The sequence below is a fragment of the Dipodomys ordii genome, unplaced genomic scaffold, assembly GCF_000151885.1.
Source record: "Dipodomys ordii isolate 6190 unplaced genomic scaffold, Dord_2.0 Scaffold104, whole genome shotgun sequence".
Lineage (NCBI taxonomy): Eukaryota > Metazoa > Chordata > Mammalia > Rodentia > Heteromyidae > Dipodomys > Dipodomys ordii.
In genome coordinates, this window is record NW_012267320.1 from 44769 (window position 1) to 62998 (window position 18230).

The window sequence follows — 18230 nt, forward strand, 5'->3', positions numbered from 1 at the left end:
GATGATCATATCCAGATTTAATGAGGAATCTCTTTCAATGCCAAAGGAGAACTCCTGTGATCCATGCCTAGAATTCTTAGATAAAGAAAATGATGCTATTTAAGAAGTTAAAGAAAATATCTAGGCACAGTAGCTCATATCTGTAATCCCAGCTGTTTAGGATGGAGAATAGGAAGGTTACTATTAGAGGCCAGCCTGGGCAAAAGTTTTTAAGACCCCAGCTCAACCAATAAAAAGCATGTAGCATATACCACATAACAGCTCCGTGCCAAGTTAAATAGGAAGGTCTCAGTCCAGGACAGCCTGGACATAATGGGAGACTGTATTTAAAAAATAGTGTAAGTACAAAGGCCGTAGATATAGCTGAAGTGGTAGAGTGCCTGCCGTAGAAGAAGCCCAAAGCCCTGAGTTCAAGATCCAGCCACGAGGGAAAAAAAAGGAAATGAAAGGAAGAATTGTTCTGAAGTTTCTGGAACCCCCAGTACCTGTTGCTTCCTTCAGGCTAGATTTTCTCTGACCTTTAACATTCAGACGATGAATTTTGTCTTGTTGGAGAAGAGAGGAGATAGTGCCTGTCTGGTATACAGCAGGCCCTTCGCGGCTGAGTGAATGATTAAACGTAGAGCTGATCAGTTATTCCCAGTACGTGGGTACCCTTAATCCATCTAAGATCCCTTCCTAAAGAACCAAACCCCAGTCTCTCTTCCACAGAAGACACAGAAACACCAGAACAGTTCGCACTTCATTCACTGGTGGAATTTTCCAGAGGAACTGGAAACTAAGTCTCAAGTGAAGATATTCTGTGTTTTGATATTAGGATGGGCCTGTTAGAGATAAATGTTTTCAGCCAGGAAAAAAAGCATCAGGAGGAAACCATGCATGTGTAGGAAGGCAGCAGTGGAAATGGACAGGGTCTACTCCATGGGAACTCAGTTATTATTTTTAAAAGTCCTTCATCCTGGCAGTGCACGGAGGACCCTGTTTGGGCATGCATCAGACAGGGCTGTGTATCCCCAGGCCCAGAGCAGGGCCTTGGTCCTGTGCAGCCCTGGCCAGAACCTCTCTCCACACCTGACCACCGCCCTCTTCTGTTTCAATACTGAGCTTCCTCCATGGATCTCAAACCACTGGCAAATGATCCTGAGAAGGAGCTGGCATTTCAGAGTGCCCAGATGCTAAAGCAAAACAAAACCAAACTTCCCAGGCCCATCCCACTTCAGCTCTGTCTCGCTGGGAGAGTGTCCTCTCGCTTCACAGGGCTTTAACCTCCTCAGACTCGAAGGCCAAGTCTATAGCTCTGTGGTTCCGTGGATCGACCACAGAACGTTGATTCACCCTTGGAGTACAATTCAAACTTTAACCTTGGGATAGAAATCTGCAGACATAGTGAAATCCAGACAAATGAATGGCCACAGATCCCCAAGAGAATGAAAATGATTAATGTGAGATAGATCTCCAGAGGCATTTTCAGAGATCCATCGTAGAAGTGGACCCGCTCTGCCATGGTGGTCGAGGGGCGCCATCTGGGGGCTACCGGGCCGGGTGTGCACTAAGGATCTGTGTGTTAACCACTTCAGAAGGCCTCTACATATGTCTTTGCTTTCTTATTATAGTTGGTTTCTTAGGAGGTCTGATCTCACCTTGCCCTACAGCTTTCAAATACTACTTTTTTTTTTTGGTCGATTCTGGGGCTTGAACCCTGGGCCCGGGCGCTGTACCTCAGCTCTATAGCTCAGGGAGAGTGCTCTACCACTTGAGCCACAGTGCCGCTTCCAGTTTTCTGCCTGGGTTGACTTTGAACTGCAATCCTCAGATCTCAGCCTCCTCAGTAACTAGGATGACAGGGGTAAGCTACAGGCACCCAGCTCCAATATTACTTAAGGTTTTCTTTACTTTTTGTCTCTTTCTATCAAGATTTGCTTGTCTTGCTCTAAATCGCAATGGCTGCTTTACTAATAATAACCCTGGTGGTTGCCCCAGTCAGGCGCTAGACCCTCCCTGCATCTGCCCAGCTGTTCTCCTGTTACCTTCTGGGGTCCTCACTCTGCTGGGTGCTGCTCTGATGCTGCCTCCTTCAGCTCGGACCCCACCCCTCCCTCCTGCCTACATCTCAACTTGAACTACCCTGAGCCTTTGGAGCTCCAGATCCTGTGATTGGCCATAGATAGGTGAAATCCAGCCCCCGGATTTCGCTCTGCATTTTTAAGGGGAGCGTCATTTGAGACAGAACCTTGTTAGGCAGTGAGTGGCCCCAGGGCCAGCCCTCAGCATCTGTCCACCAGACCTGTCACTGTCACACAGTGAGAGCCCACAGCTTCTCCTTGAAGGGGTTTCGTCAGCTGACACCGAGGGAGTTCACCCCTGGCAGCATTAGAAGGCGCTGGCTGAGGACACAGAATCCAGACGATGACATCTGTGCCCCTCAGCACCTCATCCCCAGCTTGCATGTGCTCAGTGCTTCTTCTGAGGGTGCCAGGCTGTACCACTTAGTCTGCACAGGCAGACAGGGCATGAGCAGCAGGGGTTCATTTCTTGGGGTTCTGAAGGCTGGAAATCTAAGGTCAAGGGGCTAGCAAGATCTGTGGCTGAGGAGAGGCTCTTACAAATGACTGAGAGATAAGATGAGAGAGAGAGAGGAGAGAGAGACAGAGAGCAGGGACTCTGTTCTCATAAGGGTACTAACACCACATGGAACACCCCCCCTCCCTCCACACCTAACCCTGTCTCCCTCCCCAAGCTGTTTTCCAATACCACCCATCACACTTAGGAGTTCATCCCTATGCATTCATATGGACAGATCATGCACTGTACTCACGCCCTGGTGCACCTCTCTCTCTTCTTCCTTCCCCTGTCTCTTCTACCATGTTCTCATGAGACCACTGGGCTGTGCTCATTGGCTGCCATAGTAACGGAAGAATCTGTGTTGCCCCCCTCAGGAGCTCCCCCGATGAATGCAGTGTGGCCAAAGGTGGGAAGATGGTGGGCAGTCCGGACGCGGTGGGGATGAGCTACGGCAGCTACATGGAGGAGAAGCACATGGCACCCCCCAACATGACCACGAATGAGCGCCGGGTGATCGTACCAGCAGGTCAGTTGCACACGGGCTCCTCTCCTGTTCCCAGAGAGCATCCCCGAAGGGTGGCCTGGGTGTCACAGTCCTGAGCTCTGCCCCACCCGCCTGAGATCCTGGTCACCCCTCTGGGGCCAGCCTGGCGGCCACAGAGTTCACCCGCGTGGGGTGAGCATTCACTCATCTCCCTGGAGTGAGAAAAATAAGGACAAACGCACATACACCCGTGTGCATTCAATTTTCAGAACATCTGGGAGAGCAATGCACGGCTGTCAACTCTGTTTTGACTGAGAAGAATAAATACACATTAAATAAATAATAAATGGAGAGAGGGAAGAGAGAAAATGTTCAGGTAAACACATACACAGTCATGCATGCACACACAAATACACATATATACACACTATACACATGCACACACACATATACAATTGTCTATGAGCAGTGTCTTTTTCATGGGGGAAATTCTTTTCCTCTGAGATTATTTCTGTCATGCCGTCCATACACCTTGATATCACCCATATCCTTTGGATAAATTGCACAAGCTATGTAACACTTGACTTTTGAACCAGGGTATTGGGATGTAGCCCATAGAAAGTTGGGGAATACGCACACCTGTGTGCAAGGTACATCTCCCTCTCATCTCATTTGCCATTGGAGTCTTTCTGTGTATTATTCATCTAGCCTAAAGTGGATTCTGCTTTTGTACAGCCTCACAGAGTGCACCTTGCCTCATAAAGTATGTAGAACAAAAGAACTGAGATTTACAGGGATGAGGCAAAGAACCAATTGAGTCAAGCCAGAGGCCGCTCACTCTTGCACATGTGGGCTGCAGTCAGTGCGGATTGGAGACGGCTGCGTGCATGGGCGTGAGCCGGGCCTCGCAAGCAGCCAGACCTCTCTCTCCTGTGTCCTCCTTCTGTTGCTTCACACCATGCAGGCAGTTATTCAGTTAGTCATGTTGCCAAGAGAGCTAGTTGTGGCTGATTTTGCAAGTTGTTCATCTTTCAGTTATTGGCCAAGCTTCAGGTGTGTGTTCACACACACACACACACACACACACACACACACATTACACAATCAGGTGGTGCTATCAGCTGCCGTGTCTGTCCCTTCAGCTCTAGCATGAAGACCCCTGCTCCTCAGCTATGCGTGCTTGGCAGTAGACCACTGCACATGCACACGTGCACACACACACAACACAAATACAGGATTCTCTGAGTGTTCCCAGAGCTCCTGTTCATTAGACACAGATTATAAAACAGCTGAATGAAATTAAATCAAACCATGAAGTTTTCCATAGCAGTTGCTCTATTCGTGTATCCGTGAACCATGCCCTGGGCATCGGAATGGCCCAGATACAGTAAAGATGAACATACAGATGGAGAGGGAAAGAAACAGAGGAGTGGGGCAATGTCTGGGTCAGAATACTTGGAAGTCCTTTAGTTTCAAAGCACGGTTGCAACAGCCTTGGTTTTGAGACTATCATCTTCGATTCAGGATGCCTTGCTTTCATAAATACTGCCTTGTTGATTGGCAACTCCTTTGTACAGCTACTTAAAGATAATTTTTAAAAAACCATAAGAGACCCCTAAACTGTACCTAATGAATGAATGAATGTATCAGTGTCCACATGTATGTATGCAAGCATGTCTGGGCCAACATGCATGTGTGCACACACACATGCATGTGTATGTGTATATGCATGTATGTATGCATACTTGCATGTAGCACTTTGATTTATTTACTGCCTCTGATTTCAGAATGAATTTAAAGAAAGTCCACACAAATATACATGAATGAGAAAGGAAGGATCGTGAGAAAGGCAGAGTCTACTTTAGAATAGACGAGTAAGTTGCATGGATGACAGTAAGACTTGAATGGCACTGAGACCGGAGGGAGATGTCCCCCGCACACAGGGGTGTGTATTCCCCAAGTTGCTGTGGGCTACACCCCAATACACTGGTCCAAAATTCACTGTATTGTAAGGGGACATTTCACTTATTACCCCCAACCTAGTGACCATTTCATTGCTGTGCAGGCCACGTTAGCATGCTCAGAGCGCTGACATGAGCCCACAGCAGAGCCCTGTCCTGTAATACTACTTTATAATAGAGTATTAGGCAGCTCATGCAGTTTATCCAATGCTGCCTTGCACTGACGGTAGACATGATGCTTGTTCCGTGTCACCTGTCCCAGAACACGGCAGCCCCTCACTTCCAGCTGGAGTCCGTTCTGAACTCCATTGTGACCATTGATGTGAAGAATGCCAGGCCTGTGTCTGGTTTGGTCGACTCTTGCCCAGAGCCACCTTTGCCACCTTTGCCTTGGTGGTGCTCAGGACTCCATCTTTCACATTTCCCGCTCTGCCTAGAATGCAGCCATGTTTAGAAACCATGGGAGCCCGTCTCACGATGGCAGTAGAACGTTCTACACAACCTAAGTGTCTTGGAGTGTCACAAATGCCTGCCCTCAGGGCAGTGTTCTTGTGATGGGCGTGCCTCTGTGCTTGCTGGAAGCTTCTGGAATCTCTTGTGGCTTTTGAGCTCTTGCCAGTGTGCTGGTGGTCATGCTCACGAAGCAGGCTCACAAAGAGGAAGGCATAATTCATCTACCTTTCTTAAAAGTTGCATTTGCTGAACAAATGCAACCAGACCTCAGGGTGAGCAGCTAGTACCATTTAGTGTCTCATTCCTCAAAATGAACACTGAAGTGTCAAGCTTTCCAGACAGCTCTTTCTTTCTGCACGCGTGCTTTTTATTTTCAAGACAGCCCACTCTGAACACAGCTCCTGTGAGGGGCCCCATTCATCTCTCCACATGCTTCTTCTCCAGCCACTCACTGAATTCTTTTACTATATCCCGGTTGCCAGGAATAAAACCTCCTCTGACCTGCGGTCTTGCTTTCTCTGCCTCCCAGTGCTCATGGCTGAACCTTTTTGAATTGGATCTTATGCAGCTCCTCTGAGCTGGGTCCCTTCTACTCAGTCTATGAAGTGTCCATGGAGCATTGGTTACCATATGTCTCTCGCCTAGGAGATGGCCAGGCCTGGCAGAGGTAGATCAGATCCTCTGCAGCAACTATGGAATTAGTGACAACTGGACAGTGCGTGATTAGGAGCTCAAAACTGAGCGACTCAAACCCATATTCCAGAATATCTGAGGGAGGTGGTCATAGAGACAGGATGGCTCACGAAGAGCTTCATTTATGTCTGCCATGCTCTGGTTTCTCAGTCCCTTGGCACCCTCCCATTTTCCTCTGTTGTGTCCTGTCCTGTGGGTCCATCAAATCACATGGCTGTGCTCCTGTCCTTCACGTCCACAGCCCGGGGTCTTCATCAAGCTGTCCCTGCGGCCGGACAGCCTGCTTCCTTCCTTGCCCACAGGTTCTGCTCATTCTTCAAGACATCTTTGAGATTCACCTGATCTACAACTCACACTTAATTAGTCCTCTGGCAGATTAATCTCTTCTCTTGAGACAAGTTACGATTTCTTTCTTTATACTTTATTTTCTTTCATGTTCTATTTTCTGAAGCATCCGCCTGTTTCATTAGGTAGAGATACTCCATTTCACTTCCCAGAGGATTCAAGATGCCTTAAGAATTCAGCTACTAACATCCATGTGACCCAAACTACAGATCAGATACAGATCAGCACGTAAAAGCTGTTGAAAATACGTATGGACACCCAAGAGCGTGTGAAGAAAGAATCAGGTCATTTTGACCACAGGTGTACCCATGAGGCTGGGTTAAGTTTCTGTGATAGCGTAGAGCTTCCTGGCATCCAAGATAAAAAGAAGGTTCAGGGAAAATAATTTGAAAACAAGTTTTTATAGGGAAGGCAATATTGCTCTCAGAATTGTAACAGCAAGACCCCTGGGCTTTCTAGACAAGCCTGACCACTATCCTACCACATTAGAGCCCAATATTTCAGCATCCTGCTTCTTATGACATCCAGTAAGAGCACAGTCTGAGTTACATTAGAGAACCACTCTGACAGACAGACAGACGGATGGACAGAGCACTGGTGCATTACTTTGGTGCTGTGGTTTCGCATAAAGAAGGGAATCTGAATTCTCAGAATAAAGGGGACTGTAGCTCTCCATGATCCCACGGTCCTTGAATCCGGGTGACCCGTTATTTACTCTTGATTTTCTCATCACCCTCTATTACTCACCAGCTTTTAGTGATTCTTAACTTTTTTTTTTTAACTCTTATAACCCACTTGGAAGTCAGCCAGTCCTTTAGAGCAATACTTATAAATGAATGAGAGGATCGTCAGAATACAAAGAAACAGTGAGAATTCCAATGAATTGTGTGACTTGAGTGTAAAAAATGGTGCGTTCAAACAAAGGCAGAAGTTGGTTGTTTAACTGACCCTCACTTTGGAAATGACACAAGACTTAATAAACAGGGGGAAAAAATGTGTCCTAGAAGGAAGTGAGTTGTAAGTAGGAAACCAGAGCAATGGAGTTGGTTACAATGAGGATAGCACAAAAGAGAAATGGCTGCAAAATGACAACACAGCTGCCTAAATGGGGAATCAAAAATAATGTGGAATGAAAGCTTTAGACATTGTATCATGTGAGAGTCAAGCTGGGTAACTAGAAGTGAAGCTTCATACACTCATAGTGTTTCTTGGAAAAAGGATAAATTTACCGATTAAGTTAGATTTCATTTAAAGATTAATGAGTGAAGAGTGAGAATAGAAACAAGAAGGAAGAAATAAGAGGATGGAAAAGATGAAGATAGTAAACATTGTAACTAACTGGGAAAAAGAGGGACTGAATAAAAAATGAAATCAATTCAGATGGAAAGAAATGCCAAAGAAAAGCAGGCAGAGAAAAGTGGCCACAGGAAATACACAACAAGGAGGTTGGCATCAGACCAGGAACAATAATATGAATGGAACAAATCTGCTGCATAAGTGACAGACTAAAATAATCAACCCAAATCAGTTGTATACTTTTGACAAAAAACATCTCACAAAAAAGATAAACCACTAACTGTGGAATGAACCATCTTAAAAAATCTAACTGAATAAAGCTGACAGAAATAAAAAATAAGTATGCAAAGAGTTTTCATGCAGGAATCATTACAAGAGTAAACAAGAATATCACAAAAGGACAAAGGCTAAATTCATGAAAAATGGATAATGATGAAAGACTTAAATACACCTAATGATACAGTCTTGGAACAACACAGACAACTTCAAAAGGACATAAACAGGTCAGTTTTAGTGTGAATTTTTGATTTTCCTTTCTCAGTAATGAGTGCATCAACAACATTAAAATTACAGGTTTTGGTGGTATGGTTATTTTCTAGAACTCCGAATCTAACAATTAGGAAATATTCCATTATTTTAAAGACGTATTGATTATGCACTATGCCCCTCTCCAAAGTAACAAATCCAGCATTTAAAATATCAATGCCTATAGATCTCATTCCCTCTTCTAAGTGCCAAAAAAACTAGAAGACAAAAACAAAACAGTACTTACAATGGTAGCTACATAGGAGGCTGAGATCTGAGGATTGCAGTTCAAAGCCAGCCAGGGCAGGAAAGTTTATGAGACTCTTATTCCAGCTAGCCACCAGAACGTTGGAAGTGGACCTGCGGCTCAAGTGGTAGAAAGTCAGCCTTGAATGAAAAAAAACGAAGGGACAACACTCAGGCTCTGAGTTCCAGCCCCATTTACACACAAAAACAAAAAACAAGACAAAACAAAACAAAAATACAATAAAACAGAACCAAGACAGCCAATGAGCACCACCTATCCATTAAAACTTCGAAAGGTTCTGGAACAGCTTTGAAGTCAGCTTTTTCTTTGGAGTTACATTTCAATTTGTGGGGTGAAGATTTGGCAAAGTCCTAGCCAGCCCTTCCTGTGGGGCCTGCTTTGAAACCCTGAGTTCTGTCATTCGGGGACTGAAGTTACGTCTTATTTTCGTAGGCTTAGAGAATGCTGGGTGTAGAGCAGCCAGTGTGTTTGATAAAGCCTCTGTGGCTCCTCCGGTGATAGGACTGAGGAGGGCCTTTGTCTTCATGTTGTTTTACTGTATTTTTTAATGCTCGTCTTATAACTTTGGGTGACTTTTCTCTCGGGAAGGCACAAGGCACATTACTATCACTCAAGAACAGTGACACTCAGGACTCACCTTCTCACCCCTCTGACTCTTGTTTTATCTTGTTCCAGTTCCTCTCTCTGGCGGGGCTTCTGCAGTTGGAGGGGGCCCTGTGTGAGGGCCTGTGGTTCGAGAAGGCGCAGGCTGCCTGGCACAGCCGTGCCCCTCTGCCGGATTTCAATATCTACTTAATATTTTCCTGGCAGCAGTGGGAGCCAACCATGTCACAGTCCTGACTCATGGAAATATAAAATATCTTTTAACCCCCTTCCCACTGCTGCTTGAACCCTCTCTCCCACCCCACCCACAGAGTGTAAAAATGTGTATCTTTGGGGCTGGGTGTGGTGGTTCATGCTGGTAATTCCAGCCTGGAAAGGTATAGGAAGGAGGATCAAAGTCCACTGCTAGCCTGAGCAAAAGTGAGAGACTCTGTCTGAAAAACAAGTAAAGGGAAAAAAGAGGCTGAGATCATGGCTGAAGTGGCTAGGGAGCACAAGGCCCTCATTCTAAACCCCAGTGTGGCTAAATCAGTTTACAAGTGCAACTCTAGAACTCTGTTTGATGATGTGCTTTGATTTCTTTTTAAAAATTCCAGTCAACCAAAGAGAATTCATAAAGCTCCTGGATATCCACCACGCCTTGGACCTTAACCCAAAATACTAATAAGAGTGTCTCCTCTCCTTCTGGACCACTGAGCGTTACCATTTGTTGTCCACAAAACATAGAGGCAAAGACACAAATGTCTCCACAATGGGATGAGAGGGTTGAACACACAGCTCACCTTTGGTGAGTCTGTGAATCCTTTGACTGAGGCACATGAAAGAGACTCTGTAAAGCAGTGATGCATCATCTGCCCTTTGTGCTTACAGGGAGGTGATCTTGGTGACTAAATTCATTTCAGCAGAGATTGTAACACACTGTGCATAGCACTGACACCTTAGTTTTCAGCGTTACTGCTGGCAATGCTCCCGCATACGTTCTCCCAGGGCTCTGTGACTCCCTGCAGTCCCTTTAATTACCCACAAAAAATAAACAAAGCTAATCTGAGAAGTGAGCCTGTATGGCCAGTAAATGGTAGAATCGGAAGCCAAATAGGTGCATTCTGACCTCCCAGAAGGCTTTCTGGTTTTTTGTTTTTTTTTGGATTGAGTTTTCTGTGCTTGGTGTAATTTAAGACATATTTGTGTGTGTGTTGGGGGGTAGGGGAGGTACTGGGGCTTGAACCCATGGTTTGCACTCTCTCTTAGCATTTTAACTGAAGGTGGATGCTCCATCACTTGAGCCATACCTCCACTGCCGACTTCATCCGGGTTAAATGAAAATAAGAATCTCTTAGATTTATTTGCCCAGGCAAGCCTGGAATCTTAATCCTCTTCAGATCTCAGCCTCCTGAGTAGCTAGGATTATAGATGTGAGCCATTGGCACCTGGAGAGATGTTGTTTTTTGATTCCTTGGTCATGTCTAGTGACTCTGAAGTTCCTATATTATAAAGTGTAAACTTTTAAGCAAGGTGCTCAAGACCGTCCCGGACCTGATGCTAGCTTTCATCTCCATCCTCCTCCTCACCTCTCACCCCTCCTCCTTCCTCCCTCCTCCCTCCTCCCTCCTTCCTTCTCCCCCCTCCCTCCTCCCTCCTCCCTCCTCCCTTCTCCCTTGTGGCTGGGCTTCCACTGAACCCTCCACTACCACTGCTTCAAATTCCTCCCTGGTAAAAACAAACAAACAACAACAACAACAACTAACTCCCTGGCAGCAGCAGCTGGCATGGGAGAGAGTGAATCCTCAGCTCTGAGCGTCTCCGCTGTCGTCTTCATCCTTGCTTAGGGTCCTGCTGGCTGGTGAGCTTGTCCTTCTGCATTCGGCCAGGAGGGCACACAGCAAGAAGGCTCTTAACCAGACCCAAGGCTGGCACCTTCACCTTGGATTTCCCAGCCTGCAGACCTGGGGCAAATAAAATTTTCTCCTTTAGAAACTAGAGATAAAAAGGAAAACTCCTCTCTCTAGTCCCCGAGACAGCAGATGGCACTTTTCTTTTCATACTAATAAATATATTCTAGCAATGTAACAGTTTCTGAAAAATTACAAGAATATTACTAACCGTACCACGACTTCACTGGTTCTCTTTTTGCTGGAGATTTAGGGTATTTCCAGTGTTTTGCTTATATAAACAACACTACAGAGAACATTCTTGAAGATACATCATGAAGGTGCACATCCTGTATTATTTCCCTAGGAAATGTGGATTATTTATTTTTGGTGGTCTGGTCCTGGAGTTTGTACTCAGGGCCTTGTGCTCAGTGGACAGGGGCTGGCCTGCCTTCAGGACAGGACAGCTGTACCTTCAGTTCCTTTATGTTGCTGGTTATTTTCAAGGTAGGGTCTGCCTTGGTTGGGTCTGGGCTGTGATCCTCCTATTTGCGTTTCTCCATATTGCCAGGAAGGACAGATGTGTACTATCGTATCCAACCATTGGTTGACAGGGAGCCTTACAATTTTTTTTTCCCTTTTTGCCAGGTTGACTATAAACTATGATCTTCTGGTCTCACTCTTCCAAGTAGCCAGGATTATAGGCTTGAGCCCCTACAGCCAGCTAGTTTAGATGTGGAAATTTTTGTTGCTGCTGTTGTTACTTGAGTCTAGGTCTGATGATGTTATCCAGGCTGGCCTCTAACAACAGATCTCCTGCCTCAGCCTTCCTAGTAGCTGCAACCATCTCTCCCAGCTAACCATTCACACTTTTAAAAAATGTATATAATAGATATTTATTTACATATATCAAAATTCATGTCACTTTGCATAATACTTTTAGACTTTAAAAAGTATTTGAGATATTTGGTTCATCAGAAAGGTTGTGGTGATTAATACTGGTACCAGCAGTAACTGAGAATAGACTTTGACTAGCCACAGGTGAGACCTGGCTGGGGACAGGTCTCAGGGCCCTTGCACGTGACTTGCTTAAAGGAAACGTGAGTGAGTTGAGTGAGTTGTGATAGCCTTTGGCTTCCCAAAGGAAATTAGGGAATGTTCTAGAGACCACACTTCTCTCTCTCAGGCAGTCTTCCCAAGTGTCGCTTCTCCATTTATCCTGGAGCTGGTGACCTTCAGGCAGGATGTTTATTCCTAACTTTGAGATTATCTGGTTCCACCCTTAAGAGAAGAAAATTCCTGTTACCCCAGCTATGCAGGAAGTAGAGGTGGGAGGGTGGTAATTCAAAGCCACACTGAGAAAAAGGGAGAGACTCAATCTAAGAGAGAGGGGGGAGAGAGAAAGAGAATGGGAAGGAGAAACAGTAAAAGCAGAGCAGAGAAAGAACATTGACTCTCAGAAAGAAAAAAACTATTCCTATGAAGTATTTCTACAGAACTAAAATCCCACACAGAAACAAACTGAGACAACCATAGAAAGAATCCCACATAGCCATCCCATGTTGTCAAAAGCAAGACCAGACACCAGCAAGGGTGGTGGACCCTTCCACGGGTGACCTGGGTGGGTGGTGCAGGCAGGGTCTTGTCCGTGGGGTGTTTGAATTCCTCTCTGCACCCTGAGGATAAAGTGGCGTTGAATTCAGGGTGTCTAAAGACACCCTGGTGTGCCATTGCAGAAGAAGAGGAGGGGGAGAAGGGGCGATGTTGGCTCAGGGTTTTCCTCCATTTCAGATCCTACCCTGTGGAGCACAGACCACGTGCGGCAGTGGCTGGAGTGGGCGGTGAAAGAGTATGGCCTTCCAGACGTGGACGTCTTGCTGTTCCAGAATATTGACGGCAAGGAGCTGTGCAAGATGACCAAGGATGACTTCCAGAGGCTCACCCCGAGCTACAACGCCGACATCCTTCTCTCCCATCTCCACTACCTCAGAGAGAGTAAGCCGCCCCCCCTCCCCGCCCCCGCCATGCCGGTTGCCATGGTTCCTGTTGCCATGGCTTCGGACCAGGTGGTCCACAGCATCCTCCTGACCTTGCCCAGTGTCTGCGAGGATGCCACACTGAGATGCCACAGGGCGCCATGCAAACCTGGCCGGGTTACACAGGCAGCACCGACGAGAAGGGCACAAGTCACCCTAGGCTCAGCTGCTCCTGCAGGGCACGTGGGACCCGCTGGGGGGTGGGGGGAAAGGGTAGAGAAAGCAAGCTTCACCTGGTCCCACACTCCCTAGTCTCTGTGATGCCCCTCATTAAAACAAAAAGGAACAAGAGACTCGTAGCCACACAATGAGAATCACAGGCTTTACTGGTGCCAAAAGCTAAATCAGCCCCCGCATCCCCTTTTCCTGTCTTAACTAAGCTTGAACAGAGGGAGGATTTTCACTCTGTCTTCAAAGGGCTGGGCTAACCTGGCAGGATGGGAAAGCGACACTGGCGATCGGAGACCTGAACCAGGGATTCTGCTGAAGGCTCCAGGTCTCACAAGGGTCCGGCATGGCCATGGGGAACAGGAAACGTGCCAGGCACCCCAACCGGCGCTCCCTGAGAAAGATGATCTGTTTGTTCAGGGTTTAACACACTAACACCCAGGGCGGTGATGTAGGTTTGTCAGGAGCCGGTGATGTTAGGTCGGGTCAGGGCGTTTTCCTTTCTCCCTTTCTTTCCTTTCTTCTTCTTTTTTTTTCTTTCTTCTTTATCATTTGGATGTTGCCTTTTGTTTTGTTTTGTAGCTCCTCTTCCACATTTGACTTCTGATGATGTTGACAAAGCCTTACAAAACTCTCCACGGTTAATGCATGCTAGAAACACAGGTAATGCTGGCCCCACCCTGCCCTGGGATGAGTGTAGAGTCCTGTCTGCAGGTGCATGCTTTAAGGTAAAACTCGGGACAGGTGAGAGCATCGGAAGGCAGAAGGCAGAGGTGGAAAGAAGGCAGACGGGTCGTTTAGGCTAAAGGAAGTGAAGCCTTTTAGCATCTGAGCTTTTCCTGTCACCCCTCCTCCACCCTCCTCCGTCCATCAAAGGATTTCCTTTAACTAGAAGACGTGCAGAATTAGCTACCACTTTTGCTCACCTTGGCTGGATTTCAATCTCTTGCTATTACTGTTAATCCCAATACAATGGCTTTAGAGACTTAAAACAACTCTAGTATAAAGAAAGGGGCCCTGAGCAACCTCCATTTTTTTTGGTTTGTTTTTATTTCCATTTTTATTCCCAAAGGAATGTCAACCAGGACAAGCTAGACTGAATTTTTTTTTCCTTTCTGATGCTATTTTTAGGTGATGGGATTTCATTTAAACAGGCACACTCTTAAAGTACCTGCCATGGGTGCTGGGAGGGGGTGGCTGTTCTCCTGAGTTTTTTCCCTAGAGGAACTCTTCTGCAGTTTTGGAGAATATGAAATTCGTCTCTAACCCAGTGCCTACCTTCTGATCTGTGATCACGGGTCTTCCATTTTGGTCTGTTTCATGCCTGAGCCTGGCTGAGTGTAACAATACTGCTTGGTCCTCACTAACCCCTCCTCCCATTTCTCTGGGGTTTCTAGGTGGTGATGGGTTGGTGGTACTCTGTGGAATGGCTGTGTTCTTGGTTTGTATCCATATTTACTTCCCCTTGACTTCTGATGGAGTGGGGGAGATAGAGAGCCACAGGCTCCTCTGCATGAGCCTGCAGGGCCCTCCACAAGCAACCAAGGCGAGGGGTGCAAAGGCTAGGGGCGCAATCCTTTGCAAGCAAGCAAGCCAAACCATGGGGCAGCCTCAGGGCAGCCTACAATAAGACCAACTCTGGAGGTGAAGATTACAACTAACTGGCTGGTTTACCTTGGTCTCTTGTATTCAGCATTGCTTCTGCATAATATCAAAAAACGCTTTGAGCCAGGGGCACCCCCTTTCAACTCTCCTTCACGCATCACCCTATGAATAATATTGTACCCAGAAATAACAAAATAATTTAAGGTGATTTCTCCCTCTGCAGAAACACCTTTGAGATACACGTATTTTCTGATAATTTCCCTTAGTTAGAAATTCTTTAATGTGCCTGGATATTTCAAGAAAGGTCAAAGGGCATTAATTTTATTATCATGGAGACATAGACGCAATCAAAGAGCGGGACAACAAAGTCCAAAGGGACAGCAGAAAGCGGGTCCTGTCAGTTGACAACACAAGTATTGGGAGAGAGAAAGCAACCAGGCATTTGAATAGAGATGTGGATTCATTTTTAATAAAATCCATATAGTCCTCGGTGAAATATTTGTCATTCTTTGGTACTGTTTTCCAAGAGTTCTTTAAAACTTTTTATGGATTTTATATGTTTGCAAAAAAAAAAGCACCATAGAAAAATTTTAATAAAGATCCCTTGGATGAAAACGGAGCGTCAGCAAGAAGCTGTAAAATCAAAAATGCAAAGTGTTCTGTAACAAACACCCAGGCGAACCTCCTGTCCCTGTGTGTGAGCAGTATAGTTGTGCGTTTCCCGAGAGGTCCAAGATGTTTCGTGAAGGTCAGCCAGGGTAGGGTAGCTTTGGCACAGATAACTGAGATTGACAGCCACAGAAAAAAAACAAAAACAAAAGTCCCTCACGTGTTTTGTCTTTCCTTTTGTCTGCAGGGGGTGCAGCCTTTATTTTCCCAAATACTTCAGTATATCCTGAAGCTACGCAAAGAGTTACAACTAGGCCAGGTATGCCACCACCCCCGTGTGACCGCTTCACCTGGGGACATCCCACAAGGCTGCTGATCCAGGACCCAAGTCCTGTGATATGAAAGAGTGGATCCCAGCTCTGAAATGGGTCCCAGTGTTCTTGCTGTCTCTGTTGGCTCAGAAAGCAAATTCAGCCCAGGTGCTCCATTCAGAGATGGCACCAAAGGTGACGGAGCTTCTGAATTAGGAGCATATTAACCGTCCCCAGTCGCTCTTGGAGGACAGGTGGGAAAAGGAGAGCTTCTCAGCCAGGGCTGATGTTCAGTCGGTCCTTTCTCCCAACAACGGCACAAAGCAAGGGAACTAGTAACCACCGGTTCCCAGCTTGCCACAAGAAAGCAAGATCTCAGGGCACAAACCTCTAATAGTATTTATCTTGAGTCCTACTTCAGGCCTTTCTGGGTAATACAATCAGGTAATTAACATGGGTGTCATTCATGCGCAAATAAATGTTTATGCTGTGCCCCGAAGTGCCAAACACCGCCCATGTTAGACTCGGTAAATATAAAGATGAATGAACCAAACTCCAAGAAGCTACCTTCTGAAACCTGGGGTACCCAGGTGGCACCCCACCTGGCTCATTTGCTGCGTGGCTCCTCTGGTCTCGAGGTGGAGGGGCTCAGTGGGGAGCAAGCTGTGGTATTTAGCCTGGGGTTCTAGATGATGCAGTGGAGCTGCCCAGAGCCAGCGATGGGCATGGAGTTGTGGTGGTGCTGAATGGCTGGAGCTGATGGCTGCCTCTAGGCCAAGGGTGGGACCAGGGAGCCTCCCAAGCGAAGGCTGCATCTCAGAGGGGAGGTGGACATCTGCCAGGGGTACGGTGTCTCGGAGAGGACATTTCAGACCCAGACAGTGCACCTACACCTCCCTGATGGCCACCGCAGGCCAGGTCTCTTCCTGGCAGCCTCTCAGCTGGGCAGGAGGACGGCTTCTCTGGCCCCTGCTGGGTCTTCCTCCACCTGGCTGCCCCTCCTTGAACCCTGTCACCTGTCTAGGTCACACGAGTCTCAGGCAAACTGGTCCAGAACTCCAGGCTTAGCCGCTCCTCCTTAACAAGGAGGAAGCTGGGAGCCAGAAGCTGGAAAGTGGGGATCCGAAGATTTCTTGGGGTGCTTCTTCCCTCCAGCCCTGTCACTGCTACCACAACTTCCAGCTGCTATTTTTCTTTTCTCTCACCCAAGGGGCAGAAACTGGCTTCTCCGTCCCTGAGAGGCCTGTGAACGGGCCGAGCTGAAGTCCCCGCTTCTGTCTGTCACTTGGACTGTAGAAGGTTCCAGCCCTGCTTCCCAGTACCTCTCCTCAGTTCATCCTATCTTGGCCACCTGTTGCTGAGTTGACACTCCAATCTTTCATTTTTCTCTGCTGAGCTTCCCAAATGCTTCACTTATTCAGCACCGCTGGCCAATGACCCGAGCGAGTCAGCCCAGCACTGTGCCAGCGCAGCCCGGGCTCCAGGTCGGCCAGAGCTGTTGGGATCGGCGCATATCCCCACCCCGCCTTTCCCTCCTCTGCTCACACCCAGCTCCCAGGTTTCCACATTTTCCTGATTTAAAACACACCTGCTTCTACTACCAGCCCAGCATGGAAGTAGCATGTGGATGGGTCCCTCATATAACAGCGTTAGCACCCAGACACCTCAGTGACCGACTATGGTTACACGGTCACTATTTTACACGTCTTCCTCTGTTTCTCGGGTTGTGACAGTTATGACTGGCAGAAACCCTTTCTCATCTTCCCTGTAAGCATCTTCCGCCCTCAGTGAATCCACTCCTTTTGAAGCCAGTAGACCCCCTTGAGGTCTCGGGGTAAAGCGGAGAGGGACAGGTGGGACCCATCTTGGGAGCCAGCGTATGGCCTCCAGCTGCACCAGCCGCGAATCCGCTGAGGAGCAGGCCATGAGGCAGAGCTCGGTCGCAATCCCACACAAGGATGCTGGTCCCTAGACCCTCGCTTCCTCCATCCCTATGACCACCTGCATGGTGTGACACGATCCAGGGACCTTAAGGAGAGAGAGGAGACTGCAGCTTTGACTGCTGTGTTGAAGCCATGTTCTTTGGGTGTTAGTCATCTATTGGGACCCATTATCTGGGACAGCTTGGCCTGGCCAGGTGTAATGAGACAGTTCAGCACCGCCAGCTACTGCACAGCTGCGTGCTCTGTGACTCCTGGACACGCACACACATCGGGGCTTCCTCCTAGTCCAGCAGAACCACGAGGCTTGTGCACATAAGCAAGAGGGAAGATAAATGGCCTCTGTCTCCACATCTTTGACATGGGATCTTAGGAGCTTTAGGAAGATCTCCATTCAGTAGGCAGACAAGAGAGAGCAGTTTAAGTGCTGACGCTCACTGCCTCACATTTCATAGGGGTTTATCAATTGGTTCTGGTCAGCAGCTCTTGGCCTACTAATTAAG

At 47.2% G+C, this 18230-nt stretch overlaps 1 protein-coding gene across 2 annotated transcripts in view; it reads left to right on the forward strand.

Moving 5' to 3' along the window:
- The window catches only part of Erg (v-ets avian erythroblastosis virus E26 oncogene homolog), a 40876-nt gene that overhangs the window by 10373 nt on the left and 12273 nt on the right, over positions 1-18230 (forward strand). Inside the window, exons 2-5 of one of the 2 annotated variants that reach the window (XM_013027546.1) lie at positions 2937-3088; positions 12850-13053; positions 13845-13925; positions 15724-15795. In XM_013027546.1, the coding sequence (XP_012883000.1) occupies positions 2937-3088; positions 12850-13053; positions 13845-13925; positions 15724-15795 (509 nt within the window). The remainder of the gene's footprint in view (positions 1-2936; positions 3089-12849; positions 13054-13844; positions 13926-15723; positions 15796-18230) is intronic. The other variant, XM_013027547.1, reaches the window with a different exon arrangement.